The sequence below is a fragment of the Sphaerodactylus townsendi genome, linkage group LG02 (genome assembly GCF_021028975.2).
Source record: "Sphaerodactylus townsendi isolate TG3544 linkage group LG02, MPM_Stown_v2.3, whole genome shotgun sequence".
Classification (NCBI taxonomy): domain Eukaryota; kingdom Metazoa; phylum Chordata; class Lepidosauria; order Squamata; family Sphaerodactylidae; genus Sphaerodactylus; species Sphaerodactylus townsendi.
Genome location: NC_059426.1, coordinates 42,156,887 through 42,176,892, shown reverse-complemented (window position 1 = coordinate 42,176,892; position 20,006 = coordinate 42,156,887). Strand labels below are relative to the sequence as shown.

General features: G+C 44.4%; 1 protein-coding gene across 1 annotated transcript in view; it reads right to left on the bottom strand.

Moving 5' to 3' along the window:
• Nucleotides 1-2,480: 2,480 nt before the first annotated feature.
• The window catches only part of LOC125426228 (protein STPG4-like), a 155,521-nt gene continuing 137,995 nt past the window's right edge, over nt 2,481-20,006 (bottom strand). Inside the window, exon 2 of the mRNA XM_048484489.1 lies at nt 2,481-3,091. Coding sequence (XP_048340446.1) covers nt 2,481-3,091 — 611 coding nt within the window. The remainder of the gene's footprint in view (nt 3,092-20,006) is intronic.

The following is a 20,006-nucleotide window of genomic DNA, read 5'->3' as shown; positions in this document are numbered from 1 at the left end:
GTACCACATGACCACATTTGAAATTTGTGCCTCCATAGATGAGGCATCAAGTAGCACCCCAATGTTCTGACTCTTCGAAACTGTGTTAGCTGCACACCATTAAGAGCTGGGAGATGGCAATTTTCCTCCCTGCCTCTCTGGCCCAGCCACAAGACCTCCATCTTCACTGGATTTAACTTCAGCCAGCTTTTCTTCAGCCATTTCACCACAACCTCCAGGAAGCTGGACAAAATATCTCAGACAATGTCCTGTTGGCTACTCATCAACAGATACATCTGGGCATCATCAGCGTCCTGGTGACAATCCAGCCCCAAACTTTGGGCCAGCTGGGCAAGGGGGCACATATAGATGTTAAACAGCATCAAAAAGAGTATCAGCCTTTGCAGGACACCATAAACCAATGTTAATGTCCTCTCATCCAGAGCCACTCTCTGTTCCTGGTCCTGCAGAAATGAGCACAGCCGCTGCAAAGCAGTCCCATATATTCTAGTGCCAGCAAAGCCATAAGATGGTAGTTGATAGTGTTGAATGTTGCTGTGAGATCTAACAGTACCAGATGTGCTGCGCATCTTGATGCAGCTGTCTCCAGAGACTGTGAGGGTGACCAGAGCTGTCTCCATCCCATGGCCACGACAGAAGCCTGATTGAGATGGGTGCAGTGATGCTGTGTTCTCCAGAAAACCCTCGAAAACATTCAATTCAGCCTGTGTTAAAGGGGCAGGCAATTTTTTGTTCAGGCAGTTGCCAGTTCTAATCCAGTACAGCTTGATCACTGTGTAAAATAACTTGTTTTATATCTCACTTTTGATCACATGCTGCTCTACAATGGAGATCTTTGTAGGAGTGATCTTAGAAACCTAACCCTAGGACAATAATTTGGGTAGAGGACATGGTTACCAGGCCAACAACTGTCAACAGCAGGAGCTTTGGGGCAGGGCTTAGGGATGCAGAACATTACATGATGTAGCAATGTCCCAGAAGTGACAACATGGTGTTGAGCAACACTCTAGGACAGTGAGGTGATGTCACTTTATATCTCCTCCAGATAGTTATGGATCATACCTCCTCCCCATTTCAACCCCTGCCAGCATGGCCAATTGGCCATGCTGGAAGGGGCTGATGGGAATTGTAGTCCATAACATCTGGAGTGCCAATTGGCCATGCTGGCAGGGGTTGATGGGAATTGTAGTCCATAACATCTGGAGTGCCAAAGGTTCGCCACCACGGCTCTAGGAATTTCCCCAGTCTTTATAGCAAAGACCATAGAGCCGGGTGGAATGCCAAGGCAAGTCATTCAATGGAGTGATGCCACTTCTGGATCTTCACCTGCAAGTGATATCACGTTGTTCAATGTCATCCCCCTCCCCACTACATTAAATGAGGTCAGGGAACAGGGAACACATGTGGGGATTTGCCCAGCATTATCAAGCAAATGGCAACCCTAGTAGAGGAAAGGCTGTCCCTGCCGGGCATCTCCTTTGCATGCAAAAGGTCCCTGGTTCAGTCAACAGCATCTCCAGTTTTTAAAAAATGGCCAGGAGTAGCTCATGTGAATGACTTCATATCCTGGTGAGTTGCGACTAGTCTGAACAGACAGTACTGACCATGGTAGACAAGTAGTCTGTTGATAAGGCTACATTATGTACCCATGTGGTAAAATCTGTGATAATTTGGTATGCTTGATATACAGACTATGATTTTTTTAATTTTTATAGTAGTGATCTGTTCCATAAAGGGAAAAACTCATATTTTTAAGTAACAACCATTTTAATTTAAAAAAACTTAGATATGTCCAGCATTCTGCTGCTGTATCCCTGGCCTGCAAGATGCATTCCTTTGAATGGTTATAAAATGTTTTTGCTTTAAAAAAAAGGTTTAAAATTCTAAGAGAACAGCACTAATATCTTAACACCACTTGTTCTAGACTAGAGCCTCCATTGATTTCTGTGGCACTACTCTTGAAAACTTGTTCTGCAGCAAAGAACATTTTGACTGGAAGGATTGGATCGAGGATGGAAAATGATATGATAGGAAAAGATTAGCAATGTGTTGTCCTACGTCAGAAGTGGGTTGTGAAAGCTGATCTCTTTTTTTAGCAATCTTTTTTTCTTCCATCTTCCTATCTATGTCTCGTATCTGACCAATGTTGTTCTCAATTCTCTTTGGAGAAACTTCAGGTACTTTGTATCAACTGGTACACTTGAACTGGTTCATGACCCCAACCCAACTGCCATCAAGTGATAGCAGAAGCATTATTTCCTATTGCTCGCTAAACTGAGCCAAGACAGTAGCTGATACATGCAAGGCACAATAGTTAATGACAACTACAATGAAAAATCCAGGATATCAGAAGAGACCCAGCAATTAGCTAGAACTAGGAAGCTGAGGAAACAAAATGGCAGGGAGGTATGACAACTGTGGGAGACAGGAAATCAGAATCGATTCTCCTAAACTGTAGAATGCTGGCAACAATCTCTATTCTAAACATCATTGATATTACTGAAGAAGATACTGTGCTCCCGACCCAAGCTGGCAATTGTTCTAGGCTGTTTTGGAGCCTGCCTTGTGGGCCAATAAGTTCCTGGACCAGGTACTTTAGTATGGGATGGTAGCAGCCGTGATGCTTTTGAGAGAAAGCATGACTGAATAGGTTGAGGCAGTTTTTGCTTCATTTCATATTCACCTGGGCCTGGACCTTCTTTCGGGATAAAAGTTGGGAACCTTTGGACCCCAGACCGAAACATAAAATTCTTGGATGGAAATGAGGCAACTGGAGGAGGGAAAAGATCATACTGTCCAGGGTCGGTGGTTATATTCTTATCTTTAAACCATGTATTGGCAGGGCTTTGCCTTGGAGTGTTCTTAAAAGAATATGATGCTGGCTTTTTTTGAACTAGATCCACAAATGATGGAGGGATGAATTTGAAGGTATCTGGTAGTGTCAAATCAGGCATCTGCTGGAAGATGGAACGTCTCCTTCTGCCTTCACCTTTAAAATTATATGTTAATTTTACTGGGTTCAGCTGAGCATCTTCAAGGAAGTCCCGTACTTGATAAGCCCCGGGGATTGGTGTTTGCTTGGGACTATTCTCTACACAGTGGGCTTGCAGCAGACTCTCCTCGCATCACACACAGCCTGCCTCTCCAACTATGATTTAAAACAAAATCTAAGCAAAAGCATTATTAACAATGAAGCCATATTATGGTAATTTGCTCCCTTATGATGCAATGGAGACACAGGTTTCTGTATCTTTAAGAGACACATAGGCAAAGGAAAACATCAACAAAGAAAGCTAGTAGGTACAGCAGCATTGTCATTTATATCTGGGCATTGCCGTCATTGCATCAGACTCAATAAAACCTTTCCTCAGACACTTAAATTCGTGAGCTTTCACTGAAGAAGGATTGAAAAACAGGCCCTTTGCTCTCTGATAAATTTCAGTGCACAATAAATGGGAAACATTGTGAGAAACAGACTGCAGAGATTTCATGAAATGCCTCTCAAAATATTTAGCTCAGCCAATATTTTCCTCCTGAATGTGTTTATGTGGCAACATATGCTTAAAAATCAAAGCTGAACATTTCAGAATTCAGTAATCTATTCTGCCCCAATCTCTTGGTTTACCACAAATCCCTTCACGCTTCTCCTTTGTTTTCAAGGATCAAGGACAATGCTCCCAAACACTAATTAATTGTAAAGCCTCCTTTCCCCTCCATTTTGATTGAACATTTAGGGATAATGATTGAGGTACAGGCCATCAGGACCACTCATGTGGCACTCTAATGGGAATATTGTCAGAATCAGCTAAGTAATCAATAATCCTCAAACAGAAGAAAGTGCAAGATAAGGAGAACGAAAATTACAGCTAGAGCTGACAGCTTATGAAGGGAATTCTGCCTCAATGGCTAATCCTCTCCACATGCTCTAAGGAACCAAATATAATCTCAAATAACCATGTGTGTCTCATTAATTCCAACTGCCCCCCATCTTCTTATAAATATTTTATACTTTGAGAAGAATTTTTTTAAGTTTATTGAGGTGTTTTCTTAGTGGCCCGCCTGTGTTGATTTTTCCTCTAAGAATGTGTGTTACCCATATGTAGCCTTACTCAATATGTAGCCTTTCTTTAGCAGACAGCAGCAGAGTACAAACATTACACGGCTGTTTTATTGAACAACCTTCACATGTGTCAGCAGAAGATAGGGAGGGAAGGAACGTCTTTCCTTCCAGGTTGAATAAGCCGAATACCTCAGTATATATTTCTGTATATCACATGATGCAGTACTAAGCAGCACAATTTCCAGGAGTGGTGTCCAACCATGCAGCTCAAGCCAGACTCTTTAGTAAAGAACGACCCTGAATCAACAGGGCCCGCCATTGCTTCCTGGGATGGGCACTGGAAAGAGGCCCTGTCCTTAGAAGGGTGGAAGGCAGGTGGCCATTCCCTCTATGGGCTCCAGTATTATCAGGAGGGGCGGCCGGGAGCCTATATAAGGCTTTGACCCAGCCTTTGGCCCCTCCTCTGCAGCTGAGCAGAGCCGAGTTTCCAACCCACCTCCCCCTTTTGGGCAATGTTAATGCATGTGTTTGCTGTCATAGCCAAGCCAGCGGTTGGCACATGGGAATTGATCTGATAGTGAGGGGAGCTGTGGAGCTAACCCTCTTTGGCAGAACCTCCTTAAGAGGATTGGAGTGGAGCAAGCCTTCAGAGGTTTGGGGTCAGGACGCACAGCTGGGGGATACTGAAGCTTGTGCCCCTTAGCAGTAAAATGGATCTTCAGACAGGGGCTCATTCCGCACATGCAGAATAATGCACTTTCAAACTGCTTTCAATGCTCTTTGAAGCTGTGCGGAATGGCAAAATCCACTTGCAAACAGTTGTGAAAGTGGTTTGAAAACACATTATTTTGCATGTGCGGAAGGGGCCAAGGGCTTGGCACCCACCTGAATTTCCACTATCTCTGCACTGCGCAAAACGGATCTCCAGAAAGGGGCACTTTGCCTGGCTGAGTTCCACGGTTGCTGCTCAAGGTTAACTTATTACTCCAACAGGCATGTTGGAGGAAGTTGTCAGTGGGGGCACAGTGTATTCGGGCTGCCCAGTGTTCAGATCAGATCTTATGCTGTGCCTCACGCTTCTTTTCATCCTTTGTCAATAAAATGGTTTGGCTAAGGCCAAAATTTTAACCCACAGACAAGAGTGTTGTGTTGTTATTTTGGTTAGGGACCCGGAGCAGTGCCAGTCCCACCCTCGGGTGGCAAAAGATCCTTTATTCTGACTCGTTCTAAGGAGGAAATGAAAAGCTGGTTCATTTATTGAAACTATTAACCAATAGGCTTGACAACTCTAGCTTAAGAAATTCTTGGAGATTTGAGGGTAGTGCCTGGAGACAATTTGGGAAGCATAGGGAAGGGCGGGGGAGCTCAGCAGAGATACAGTGCCATGGAGCCCACCATCCAGTTCTACCATTTCCTCCAGTGGAACTGATTTTTGAAGTCTGGAGATAAATTATAATTCCAGATGCACTCCAGGCCCACCATGGTGGCTCATAAAGCACCCTCCCCTTGAAACAACTAATGGGAGGCTTGGGGAGACAGACAGGCAGGAATGAAGTCACAGTATGCTGCGACATCATTCTGAGGTGAAAAACTAGAAGCAATGTGACAGTGTCCTGGTAAATTCTGTGTGGGTGTCCTCTATGCTGTCTTAACTGTAAGGCTACTCTCTGTAGGTGACCATCTTTCATAAGGAGATTATCAGTTTCAGGGAAAATTGTATACATATTTGTTTTTTAAACATTTAATTATCTGGTAACGGTGAGTCAGGTTATTTGTAAGCCTCCTTGAGCAGCAATGGTCAGTGAGAGAAGCAGCATATGTTTTAAGAAATTATGAAATATGGGGCAGAACTAGAATAAAGGTTAAGAGGTGCTTTATGATCTGTAGTATATATGGTATACTTTATGCATATTTTATGATTTGTAATATATATGGTAGAAGCCAGACACAAGGTTGTCTGATTGTGCCCTGTGTTTTTTCAAGAAAACACCTCAGCTTAGTACTACAGTAAGACCTCTGCAAGGGGGTTGTAAGCAGAGGTGGGATCCAGCAGGTTCTCACAGGTTCCCGAGAGGGGGTTACTAACTGGTGATTTTGCTACGTGATTTTTGCCTTAGTTATGCCCCTCCTCTCAGCAGTAGCGTGCAGAACTTGAAGCAGTCTAGCAGGAGGTGCACCGGCGTGCGTGGCAGCCTGCACCTGCATGCATTCGTTTCCCGCCCAAGGATCGGCGCAGCGGCTGCATCCTTGCCACAGCCCTGCCCAGGAATGCCCCGCCCCGGAATGCCCGGCCACACCCCCATCGTGCCTGCCCAGCCCCATTGGTGGTACGCCACAGTTTGAATTCCACAACCATGGGAACCTGTTACTAAAATGTTTGGATCCCACCACTGGTTGTAAGAGGTAGAAAATGGGGCTATCAAAAGCCACTATGCCAGCATCCAAACAGTTGTGGAGCAACCCACCCAGTTCTTGTGCAAACCCAATCTACTTCTGCAAAGATGGCAGCAATCAAGAGGTGGTAAAATTGGGGATGAGTAGTGTTTGACTCACACAAAATGCTGCTTTAACTACTTCCCTGCCAGGAGAGCAGTGCTCTGCAGTCCAAACAGTGGGAAATATACACAGTTGGGCTGTTTGCTGAACTGCAGTTGCCTTGAGTATCACTTGCAAGGGATAGTAAACAGGCAGCAGACAATTGTGTTGCTTTGCAATCTGCTTGCTTCTTCATCTACCAGCCCAGACTCCTGATGCTGCTTTCCTTCATTATTCTTTGTTTGTAGCATTATCCTTACAGCACAGACAGGTTTATCAGGCACAGATAATTTATCCCAGGAGCAGCAGCTCCCTTGCCTCTCCTAGTTTTAAAATGTGTTTTTCACAATTTTTCATAATAAAAGCCAAACAAAGCCCAAATATTTGCATTTATTCATGTCGTGTAGTGAAATATATAATTTTGGTTGTTTCGTGAAAATGTGTTCTCTGTTGATTGTGATTGAGGTAACCTACAGTTTGTTTGCAGAGAAGATTATTAAGAGTAAATACAGTGGTTAGTATCAGATGGGATGGAGATGGCGTTGGTCGCTCTCACAGGCGATCTCCAGAGCCAGCTGGACCAATTACTTGACTTGACAGCAGCGTTTGACACAGTTGACCACAATCTATTGCCTCACTGCCTTGCCAACATTGGGACACATGGAACAACTTTGGAGTGGCTGATCTCATTTCTCCAGGGCCAGGGCAGAGGATCGCACAAGGGGAGAGGACTTCATTTCACCATTTATTGGCATGCAGGGTCCCACCAAGTGCTATCCTCTCGCCAATTTTGTTTAACATCTATATGCACTCTCTCACTAAATTGGTCTGGAGCTTCAGGCTGGGGTATCATCAGTATGCTGATGACACTCAGCTATATTTGTTAATAGGTGGCTGGCCAGACACTCCTTTGATACATTGGCCAGTGATCTGAAAGCTGTGGTGACATGGTGAAAGTAGAGCTGGCTGAAACTAAATCCATCAAAGACAGAGGTTCTGTGGCTGGACCGCGGGGGGGGGGAGTATGGGAGGTGGAAAATAGCCAGCTCCTGACTCTTGACAGTGTGCAGTTAACATCTATGCCAGCCATCAATACTCTGGGAGTGATCCTGGATGCCTCCTTGTCCATGGAGACATAGGTCACAAATGTAGCCTAGCTGGCATTTTGCCATCTGCACCAAGCTAGGCAGCTGGCACCCTATCTGTCCCAACCCAAACCAGTTGCAGTGATCCATGCAATGGTCACCTCTAAGCTAGGCTTCTATACCTTAATCTATGCAGAGCTGCTCTTGAGACTGCTCTGGAAACTTCAACTGGTAAAAAATGCAGCTGCTTCAGTCCTTACTGAGACTCCATTGCAAGTGCATGCCCAGCCAGTGCTCCATCAGCTGCATTGGCTCCAGGCTGAGTACTGAATCAGGTTCAAGGTTTTGTACTAACTTTAAAGCCCCAAACAGGCTGGGACTTCTATATCTGTGAGACAACTTATCTTAATACATTTCCCAAAGTGTCCTGTGATCAGGAAATAACAACATACTAGTGGTCCCTGGCCTGAACATCTGGCTGTCCTCAGAGCTTCTCAGCTATGACACCACAGTTGTGGAATGCTCTGTCCAGTGAGAGCCAGGCCCTGCAGGACTTATTACAGTTGTAAGATGGAGCTGTTCCACCAGGCCTATGGTTTACAACTGCCATGGTGTCACACTAGCTGGCCCATCTTTTCTCCTCTTTCCCCTTTCCTCTTCCCCTCTTTTCCATTTTTCCTTTTCCTTTCCACTTCCTTTCCCCTTTTCCCTTTGTATATTGTTTGGATAGATCTTGGCATGGGAGTTGGGGTACTGTTGATGTTTTATCCTCCTTGGACTGGTATTTACAGCACCGAAAGTTGAATGCATTTCATTGCATTTATTGTCTTATTTTAATTGATTTTTTGTAAGCCACCCTGAGCATGTATGGGGAACGATAACCTATAAATCCATCAAATCATATGATACCAGGAGACCTTGATTTAAGCTCTGAGTGTTCCATGCGCTTGTTGGAAGATCTTGGGTCATCACTCTGTCTCAACTAAACTTACTTCAAAGGGAAATTGTAAAGATAAAATGGAGGTGGAAGAATAATGACCGTACTCTGAACTCCTGGGAAGAAGAGTGGGGGGACACTGTACTAAATAAATAAAACTGCCAAAAATGGATAACAAAGTGTTTTAAAGGTAAATCTTTGAAAATATATCAGCAAATTTTAGGGCCGGATTATTTATGTGTTGTCCCTCAGGTATACATCAGGAATGTGCAGTGCAGCCTCTTCTTGCAAACTTGTTGGATCACATGGAGATGCTATTTGCACAACACATTTATTTGAGTTGCATATCCATGGTCACCAAATGTTCCACAGTGATTCTTGTACAAATATCACTGCCATCCTGATAACCTGGGTGGCTTTGGATACATTATTCACTCAAAAGCACTAGTTCACGCAAACTGCATCCTCACTGTGAGTTCTCAGCCAGCATTGCAACCTCAGCAATGGCTCTATGCAATGCTGGATGCAACTCAGTGAAAACCTTTACATATGTAAGGTTGTCACATAGACCTGCAACCATCAACTGCTCGTTTTTAGCAAAGTCATCTCGAAATAAGCTCATTCAGCATGAGGAGGTACTGCAGGTTTTTGGGGGGAGAGGTAATAATATTGATATCATTGATATTGATATTATCAAATATTAATATTTGATATAATGTAATGTTATTTTTGGGGGGGTGAGGTGGGACCACTGTTGAAGCCATACATTTTTCACAGTTGGTGAAGGCAATCTGAGTTCATTCATGAATCTCCCATCAGTATATAGTGAGCAGACAAGTCTGTATAATTGTGTGTACTGTATTTCTGTGGAACTAAGTATTCTGCCTATGTTGATTAATAGTGCTAAAGGGGTTACAGTTCAGCCTCTTGATCTTTTTTAGACAGAGGCCCTTTCTGCATGGGCCCAATACAGCACCCCGGGGATGGCAAAAACGCCGTCCCCAGGGAGCTGTTCGCATGGGGGGCACAGCTGCTTCGCAGCCGCGCTGCCCTCGCTCCTCCCCAGCAGCGCGAAGCCGCCATTTTCCCACCTCGCTCCCCGTGCAAACAGCAGTGGCTGGAAGGCGCCATCCCTCCCCCCTTTGCCCGATCGACCTACCTTCTCTGCGACCGTCCAGCGCGTTGTCGAGGCCAGGGGACATGCCCCCCTGCCCTGCAACTCCGGAGTGGTCGTGCAGGGCAGGGCGGGCGTGTCCCCTGGCCTCAGTGACGCGCCGGACGGTCGCAGAGAAGGTAGGTTGATTGGACGACAGCGCTCTGCGGTGCCGTCTTCCCTTTCATTACCGGGACCGTTTGTGCAAATGGTCCCAGGGGGGTTGGGTCGGCGTCATGTACGCCGACCCAACCCCCAGTGTGGCTGTGCGGAAATGGCCAGAGTTTAGCTTTGGTGGATCTTGTTTATACAGTCAGCAGAATTAGATAATGGACTGTTGAACCAATTCAGTATGCAGATTGAATGCCCCCCCCCCCCCCCGCCCCAGCAAAAAAAGAATACAAAATAAAAATCTGCCTGGGTGTAGAAAAGGCAGGGGAATTCAGACTGAATTTTTCCATAGAATATTATTTCTCTGTATTGAAGGTTTTTTCCAAAGAAAAAAAAAGCTTGCACACAAATGCAAACACATAGCTTTCGGAGGCCAGATTCCAGATAAATCTTTACCATGTGATTCTGCTGAATATATAAACCACCTCTCAACAATTCCACTCACAAGGAACTTGAAGCACACTATCTCCTATCCTATCCCCCAGAATCTGCTTGCCTTTAACATAGACAAAAGTGGATACAGTCGAAAAGCAGACTTTATTTTGTCTCTGTTGACATAGGTTCGAAAAGGATTTTTATTACCCTGACTTTGAGATGCTTGCTTGAGCAAACTTTGGGAACTTCTGGCATAGATAATACATACTCATGTATTTCACAAAACGGCAAATATGTACAAAGCAAATGAGAAACAGCTGCAGCAAGCTGCAAAAAAGAAATTGGCCACTCTGGTGGATTCTATGGGGCCTGCATCCTCCCCCCTCCCCCATGAGTTTTTTTTCTTTTTGTATGCACGGCGCACGATTCTACATCTCTTGAGTATCACTGAAGCTCTTTCAATATTATAATTCTTAAAAGATCACGATTGCCAGTTACTGCTGGAATCTGGTACATTATGGATATTTTCCCAATTTTAGAATACTTTCTGAACTTCCCCATATGTTGACATTTATGTCTGCCATAAATACTATTGTATTAACCTGATATATAACACTATCTTAAAATGGGATGTCTAAAGCTGACTAGCGCACAGTTGGATCCAAAGCAAACTGAAGCTAGCAGGAGCAGTCTTATTGATTTTGTCCTAGGCAAAAGTCCAGGATGAGACCCCAGAATCATTGAAACCCCTCTCCCATCTTCCTGAGAGGGCCAAGTTAAGTGTGACCTTTGAGGTGGCAGAGAGCCACGGCTGCTTTTGGAAACCAACTGCAAGCTATGGATGGATCCTGATCTACTTTTTCTTTTCCCCTTCCCCCCTTCCTTTTCCTCTCCAGGTGCAGCTGTGGGTAATTGGGCTCCCATGGCGCCCATGGCTGCTGGTTTCGTCCATGAGCTAACACCACCCCTGAAAACTATACGTTTCATGAAGCTCCATGGCAAATCCTACCAGTATTCTGGCTCAACATCGATATGCCTGCTTGATAAAAATGCTACACAAGTCTAGTGTTCCACTTCAGACTAAACACACAATGGCAGGGAGTGTAGTTTGGCACAAATGTCTTGCTAAACTTCAGTGCTTCGTTCCCCACATCCCAGCACAGCAAGTTCACTCAAAACTTCTACTTGGATATTGTTTTAAGCTGAACCTTTCTTTCCCTTGTTAAATATTGGAAGTAGTTATAAGCGAGGGAATAGCCAAAAGAAAAACAACAAAGCCAGTTCGGTAAAGCATGTGTCTGGTCTTTTAAGACATGCACAGGCTTTGTTTTTTATTATTTATAAGCTGCAGAGTTGAAATGCAGATCGCTGTATGGTAGAGGATGTTTGAACAAAACTCCCTGCTGATGAGGAGCTTTTGAAGATACAGTTCATGGGCTATGGCTTACAAAAGTAGCAACAAACCTACTAATTCCAAATGCTTATATGTAGACAGAAAACACTCTAGAGCAATTGGTCTTTATATTCTCACAAATCAGACACTGTATACGTTCTCATAAAATCCCATAGGTCCCTCTTGCATCTTCACACAAACATGCATGAATGCTTGAATAGAACATTGGTCATTTTTGATACGAACGACTCAGGATCAAAAGCAGGTGTAACTTCTCATGCAGTGAAAATAATTTAAAATAGTCTACCTATAATCATATTGATCATAGCAGGACTTAGGAAAGGTGCTCTGAAGTATATATCAATAAATAAACCAGCTAGATGGTGATAATGATTACGCATTATTTAGCTTCATCAGACCACTTCTGAATTGCTAGCCGTGAATTGCATGTAGCGTTACTCCAGTCTAATAGTGCAATCATAAGCAGAATTATATCCTTGTAAGTCCACTGAAGGCAATGGTGTTAAACAGTGTAATTCTGAATAACACTGCACTGCCAGGCCATTAAAATCAATGGAACCATAACTCTGCATAAGATTGGTAGTCTAATAGGGCCCCTTCCGCACATGCAGAATAATGCACTTTCAATCCACTTTCAATCCACTTTGCAGCTGTGCGGAATAGCAAAATCCACATGCAAAGAATTGTGAAAGTGGATTGAAAGTGCATTATTCTGTGTGTGCGGAAGGGGCCTCTATATCCCATTAAAGCCACCAAGTGCTACTCTGGAATGAAGGACTAACTACACATGAAGTTCACAATTCTTTCCCCTATTTTGTTTCAACCCACAGCAAGCTAGGTCAGATCTGGCAGAAGAATGGCAAGCACAGACAGGAAAAGCATACCCTTTCTTGCTTGGCAAGATGAGCTGAGGCTGTTCTTTTCAGCTGTAATGTAAAACATAAAGGACATTACAACTGATCTTCAGACAACAAAGGTCAATTCATCTGGAGAAAATGGCCACTTTGGAAGGTGGTCTCTATGGCATAATACCCTGTTGAAGACCTTCCTCTCCCCAAACCCAGCCCTCCTCAGACTCCACCTCTAAATTTTTCAGATATTTCCCAACTCAAAGCTGGAAACCCTACAAGAACCCAATTCAGCCTAGATCAGCGGTTCTCAATCTGTGGGTCGCGACCCCTTTGGGGGTCGAACAACCCTTTCACAGGGGTTGCCTAAGACTCTCTGCATTAGTGTTCTCCATCTGTAAAATGGATAAATGTTAGGGTTGGGGGTCACCACAACATGAGGAACTGTATTAAAGGGTCGCGGCATTAGGAAGGTTGAGAACCACTGGCCTAGATGGACAAGAAATAGAAAAGCTTTTAGTTAAGTACTGTTATCGTTTCCTTTCAATATACCTGATATTCCACAAGCCACCCCCCTCCATTTGTAGACTTGAATAACCTTGTAATATAAATTAGATGCAGAAAGAAGAAGTAGTCCAAGTCAAGAACACTAGGAGATCTAATGGAAGAATGCGGGTTTGATTTCTTATGGTTTCCGTACTTCATTGTTGTAACTACTACAACCACTCTGACTCTCATAGAAATCTGCTGTACCCTCAGAACAGGCATAAGTTTCAATAACGTTGGTGGGTTGGAGGGTGTTTTTTTCTTTCATGGAGGTGTTTTATAATCAATCTGGGTAATTTTGTGGAACATAAGAAAGGTATTCAGTCTCCTAATCTTCTTGAGAAATCATATACCACAATGTACCTCTTCGATGTGTTGGTAATGTTATTTCATTTCATGATCATTATCATGCAGGTATGGGTTTTCAAAGAGTTGAAACCTGTGAATGCAAAACAATTCATCAAACCAACTCAAACTGATTCTGTCCTCCAGAGAATAGGGGAAAGGATGTATCATCGTGGTGGCTGTGTAGCCCAATCATTTCAGATGGCTTGTATATCAAAACATACCTAAAAATATTGTCTTGGCTTTTAGTCCTCAGCCTATCAATTTCATTGTTCAGTGCCTTGGATCAACTTGAAAAGGCTTTCTTTTTTCATCACTTGAAAAGACTCAGCTCTCAGAAGGGATTTATTTTTCAGAAATTGGTAGTAAGGAAATCAAAGCTGCATCATTTTCATTCCCTTATACTTTAGATTATTACAATAGATTGGAGTTCATGGTAAATCTTCACTAACAGAAGGCATCTCCATCAGCAGAACCATCAGCAATTCCTTGCCGCCTACCGCCTGCTTCAGCCCTGTGTGCTGATTGGGATTGAGGTTCCTCAAGAACAGCATGAAGGTGAATTATGGCTCTACAGTAGGAGGAGAGGAAAATCAGCGAAAATTGAATCTCCTGTCCCTTTTCCAATAGCAGAAATTTACCATGGAATCAAAGCCATTGTACTAGCGTTTTCACATACAGGTGCAATTTATTTATTATCTTATTATTACTTCTAATATCATAAAGCTGTTTGAATATGACTATGACCTCCCTCTCTGTTTGTTTACAGCCTCAGTCTAACTTGCTTCTTATTATGATCCCTCTTGTATGTGTTGTTATTCATTGTTCATGATTCATTTTTAGAGGCATTTAGTTAGCCCTGACCAAGATAGCCTCAGGTAGCTTAATCTTGTGAGATCTCAGAACCTAAGTAGGGTCAGCCCTGTTTAGCTTTTGGATGGGATGTAGGGTTATAAAACACAGGCAGGCAATGACAAACCACCTCTGAGACCTCTTCAGCACGGGCCAATAAACACGGGCTAACAACAGTTTAAAACCCGTTTGGGGGGGAACTTCGCACAGATCCCACTCCTAACGCACATCTGTCCATGTTTTCCCCCATCCAGGTTTTTCAAGAATCGCACTATCAGGCCCTTTCCGCACGGGCCAAAAACGACGGCCTGGGGGCGGTAAAAACGCCGCCCCCAGGCCGCCGTTCGCACAGGCGGCGCTGCTGCAACGCAGCAGCGCCGACCTGACTGCGCTCCCCCTCCCCCAGGGCAGCGTCAGGCCGCCCTAAACAACAACCCTTTAAAGGGTTGTTGTTGAGGGGAAAGCGTCTTCCCCGCGGCGCGGTGCGAACCGCGCCGCCGGGAACACGCTGTTTCCCCTTCCCTTTCCCATGCACCTCTCGTGTCGCCGTCCTGCTGGCCTCCTAAGTCCCTCCCTCGCTGTCCTCCGACCCCTGGAGGTCGGAGGGCAGCGTGGGCGGGGCTGAGGAGGCCAGCAAGATGGCGACACGAGAGGTACATGGGAAAGGGAAGGGGGGAAGAGGCGGCTCCATGCGGAGCCGCCTGCCGTCTGCCGGCCTCTCCAGAGGCCGTCCGCATGCCTGCATGCGAACGGCCTCCACCTCCACGCAGGCGGAATTCCTGCCGGCGTGGAGGCGCCCTTACGGCCGTGCGGAAACGGCCTCAGCGATTCTTTTGTTTTAACATGGTTTGCACTCCAACACATGCCAGCTGGGTGATCTTGGGCTAGTCACAGCTTCTCGGAGCTCTCTCAGCCCCACCCAACTCACAGGGTATTTGTTGTGAGGGGAAAAGGGAAAGGAGTTTGTAAGCCCCTTTGAGTCTCCTGCAGGAGAGAAAGGGGGGATATAAATCCAAACTACTACTACTACTACTCCCCCTCCTCCTCCTCCTCCTCCTCCTCCTCCTCCCCCTCCTCCTCCTCCTCTTCCTCTTCCTCTTCCTCTTCCTCTTCTTCTTCTTCTTCTTCTTCTTCTTCTTCTTCTTCTTCTTCTTCCAACAATTTATGTAGATGGAAGTGAGATTTGCTGCGTCTCCCCACCAATGGGTGGAAATTTTAGGCAGGATCCAACTCAAATTGTTGCATATGTTCTGAACAATATTCTGAACTTTACTCCATCTGTTCTAGTTGTATTTTGTTGTGAAGTTATGTTGTGCACCACCCAGAGCCCTCTGGGGGTAGGGCGGTATGTAAAACCAAATAATAAATAAAATATATAAACTTGCTACCCTCTTAGCTTGCTTAAATCCAGTCTCTGTAATGGAAGAAACTCCTACCTGCTATAGGTATCCACCTATCATAGGGTTTTCTTTTCTGGCAGCCATGGAAGTTTGAGCAGAAGCTATCCTCGACCTGACAGTATACTAGTCTGATTTATTTTAACTATCATAACTTTGTTACTCAAAGTAACCCTTTTGTTTTAACTTGTTAATTTTTGTTTTGTGGTTTGTTCCTTTGAAGACTGCATTTTGTTGCTATTTTTCCTTTTTTGTGTGGTAACGTGCAGTGGCAGTCTGTGAAAAGCAATATAGACTTTCCAACACTTAAGGCAGAACAGTTGTGGATAGAGACTGACATCTGAGCCATAATTTTTCTGGAGATGACTTCCTGATGCCAACGAGTTGCTTCATCTACAACAAAGAGTCCTGTGGTATCTTAAAGGCAAACAAATTTATTGAGACATAATTGTTTTCAAGGTGCCACAAGACTTTGTAGTTTTTTCTAGGGTTGGTCAATACTAAAAAAATTCGGTAAAATTCGGATTTGGGTATTTTGGGGCATAAAATGATTTGTATACCCGAATCCGAATCATAGCCGATTCGGATATGCCCGAAAATTCGGGTAAATCCGAAAAATTCGGGTCCGTTTTATTATTTTTTTTGAATTTTTGGTGTTTTTACACGTTTTGGCCTGCAGGGGACGCAATTTTAAAGCTAGCGGCACTAAACTTTCAGGATATCATATGGGGACTATCCTGGTGATTCTCCCCATGTTTGGTGCAGTTTGGTTCAGGGGGGCAAAGTTATTGACCCTCAAAAGGGGTGCCCCATCCCCCATTGTTTCCAATGGAAGCTAACAGGAGATGGGGGCTACACTTTTGAAGGTCCATAACTTTGGACCCCCTGAACCAAACTTTACCAAACATGGGGAGTATCATAGGGACAGTACTTTTATGACACCCTGAAATTTTGGTGACAGTAGCTCTAAAAGTGCACCCCTCACAGTCACCCAAAGACATTTCCCCAGATTCTGTGCTCTGTAGTGGCTGGCTGGCTGGCTGGCTCAATTGCAGCCAATGGGAAATTTCTGTGGGAGGGCTGTGGAGTGCACATTTCTCATGGTAAACCCACAAAACTTTCAGGGTGTCTTCAGGAGAGTCTCTTCATGACACCATCCAGGTTTGGTGACCGTTGCTTCAAGGGGTTCAATGTTATGGGTAGGGTCCATCTCCCACTGCCCCCGTAAACAAAGTTCCTCAAACCTGGATGGTGTCATTCAGAGACTCTCCTGAAGATACCCTGAACGTTTTGTGACTGTACCTTGATAAATGTGCACCCCACAGCCCTCCACCAGAAATTCCCCATTGACAGCAATGCAGAAGTCACTGCAGAAAAAAGAATATTGGGCAAATTTTTGGGGCGCCTGCAGGGGCGCATTTTTAGACATATCAGCACCAAAATATCAGGGTATCATCAGGTGACTGTCCTGATGACACCCCCCAAGTTTGGTGCAGTTTGGTTTAGGGGGCCAAAGTTATGGACCCTCAAAATGGTAGCCCCCATCTCCTTAGCTCCCATTGGAAACAATGGGGGATAGGGGGGCCCCTTTGAGGGTCCATAACTTTGGCCCCCCTGAACCGAACTGCACCAAACTTGGGGGGTGTCATAAGGACAGTCTCCTGATGATACCCTGAAATTTGATGCCACTAGCTTTAAAAATTCTGGTTTGCATGTTTCAATCGCTTCCTGCACATGAAGCCTGCTGGAGTGAGTGAGCGGTGAAACACGCAAAACCGGCATTTTTAAAGCTAGTGACACCAAACTTTCAGGGTATCATCAGGAGACTGTCCTGATGATACCCCCACAGTTTGGTGCAGTTTGGTTCAGGGGAGCCAAAGTTATGGACTCTCAAAGGTGTAGCCCCCCATCCCCTATCAGCTCCCATTGGAAACAATGGGGGATAGTTGCACCCCTTTTGAGGGTCCATACCTGAACCAAACTGCACCAAACTTGGTGGGCAACATCAGGACAGTCACCTGATGATACCCTGATAATTTGGTGCCAATACATCTCAAAATGCGTCCCCTGCAGGCACCCCCAGAAATTTGCCCAAGATTCTTTGTTCTGCAGTGACTTAGCTGTATTGATGTCAATGAGGAATTTCTGGTAGAGGGCTGTGAGGTGCACATTTCTGAAGGTATGGTCAATTTCAGGGTATCTTCAGGGGAGTCTCTGGATGACACCATCCAGGTTTGGGGAATTTTGCTTCAGGGGGTTTAATTCTATGGGACCCCAAAAGGGTAGGGCCCATCTCCCACTGCCCCCTGAAGTAAAGTTCCCCAAACCTAGATGGTGTCATCCAGAGACTCTCCTGAAGATACCCTGAAAGTTTTGTGGGTTTACCATGAAAAATGTGCACTCCTCAGCCCTCTATCAGAAATTCCCTATTGACAGCAATGCAGCTAAGTCACTGCAGAACAAAGAATCTTGTGCAAATTTCTGGGGGTGCCTGCAGGGGGTGCATTTGTAGATGTATCAGTACCAATTCAGGAGACTGTCCTGATGATGCCCTCCAAGTTTGGTGCAGTTTGGTTCAGGGGGGCCAAAGTTATGGACCCTCAAAAGGGTAGCCTCATCTCCTTAGTTCCCATTGGAAAGAATGGGGGATGGGGGATAGGGACACCCCTTTTGGTCCATAGTGGCTGAAATTTTGGTGCCAATATGTTTAAAAATGCGCCCCCTGCAGGCCGAAACGTGAAAAAAACACCAAAAAATAAAAACGCAATTCGGCTGGTGATCCGAATCCCATGGATTTGGATCTGTTAGGATTCGGACAGCTCAGATTCGGACCTTGCTCGTCCGAATCCGTCCAAATCAGTGCAGATTCGGTAAAAATCCAGATTCGGACTGTCCGAATCTCCAACCCTAGTCCTGTATGGGCAGTCTTCTAGAACATTGGCTATTGAAACCACATGATCCATGATACAAACTTTTTGGGCTCTTGAACAGGTTCTGTTCATATGTGCTCACCTGTCAACTTGCCTTTCTAGCCATCTTTTGATTTTGATTATCATTTTGATTATTGATTTATTATTATTTTGATTATTCCTAGCTACCGGTAATGAACAGTAGAAATGCAGGAAAGAAGTGACTGGGTAAGAGTTGCTCTCCATTTCTGAACAGAGATTATTTCCAAAGGCTTTCACAGCTGGATTCAACTGGTTCTGGTGGGTTTTCCGACCACGCCCACACCCCGGAAAACCCACCAGAACCAGAGATTATTTCATCATTGTGCAAACTAAGGTGTTATTTGGTGAGCCACTTCGGGCATGTCTCTGCAGAGGAAGCACATGTTCTAAATAAATATGTGTATTTCAAATATTGGGGTTTTGTTTTGTTTCTGTTTGATGGACTGGCTAAACAGCCAATTGGGACAAGTGACAGGAAGAGTCATGAGAAAGCGGTATGAGCATGTATCAGCAAGAAATACCTGCAAGTCATCAACAAGCAAGGCAGGAGTATTTTTAGTGATAACCCAAGTATCAACTGAGAGGAAGCATTTCTTTCCTTCATGCTGGTTTCTAGAAGTAGAATTCTACCTCTACTTCTATTCAAACTGTGTGTAGAATGCAAAAGGAGGGCAGGCAAGAGTCAGACAACCCATGTCTGACAGCATAGGGTGAAGCAGAACACAGGGGCATTCCTTCAGAAAATAGGGCAGGCACTGCATATATTGATCAAAGAGCAAGTTTTTTTCAAATACCAGAGGACAGCAATCTTGTTTTTAATATAGGTCAGGCAGTGCAAACAGAATTTGTGATGTTGGTTTTAATTATAAATATCCGAATTCCAGTCAGATCCTTGCTTCTAAGAATCAGGAGTGAATTGTTAGATATCCATTTCATTGTTTCATTCAGTCAATACAAGTCATTTTCAACTTCACTTATGCAGATAGTTTTTGGTAACTGCACAGTTTCCAAAATTACATAGCAGACTGTATTAGTCATTTGAGCCCATGTCTACCTTATAACTGTGCATTGCGCAAGAAGCCTTTCATTTCTGGGAAATGATTCCCTCCTGATTTGCTAGATTTATTACAACAGAGGGAGCTTTCTAGAAGGAAAGTGTTGAAAAAAATATGACCTTCTACTTACAATCACAAATTATTTACACCAAAATTTTAGAATCTCATACCAGTGTCAGATTACCAGCTCCTTCTATATGTGTGGAATGCCTTACTATCACATATATTTAATATTTTACTGTATATAAAGTGGCTTAATGGGGAATCCCCAATGAAACAATA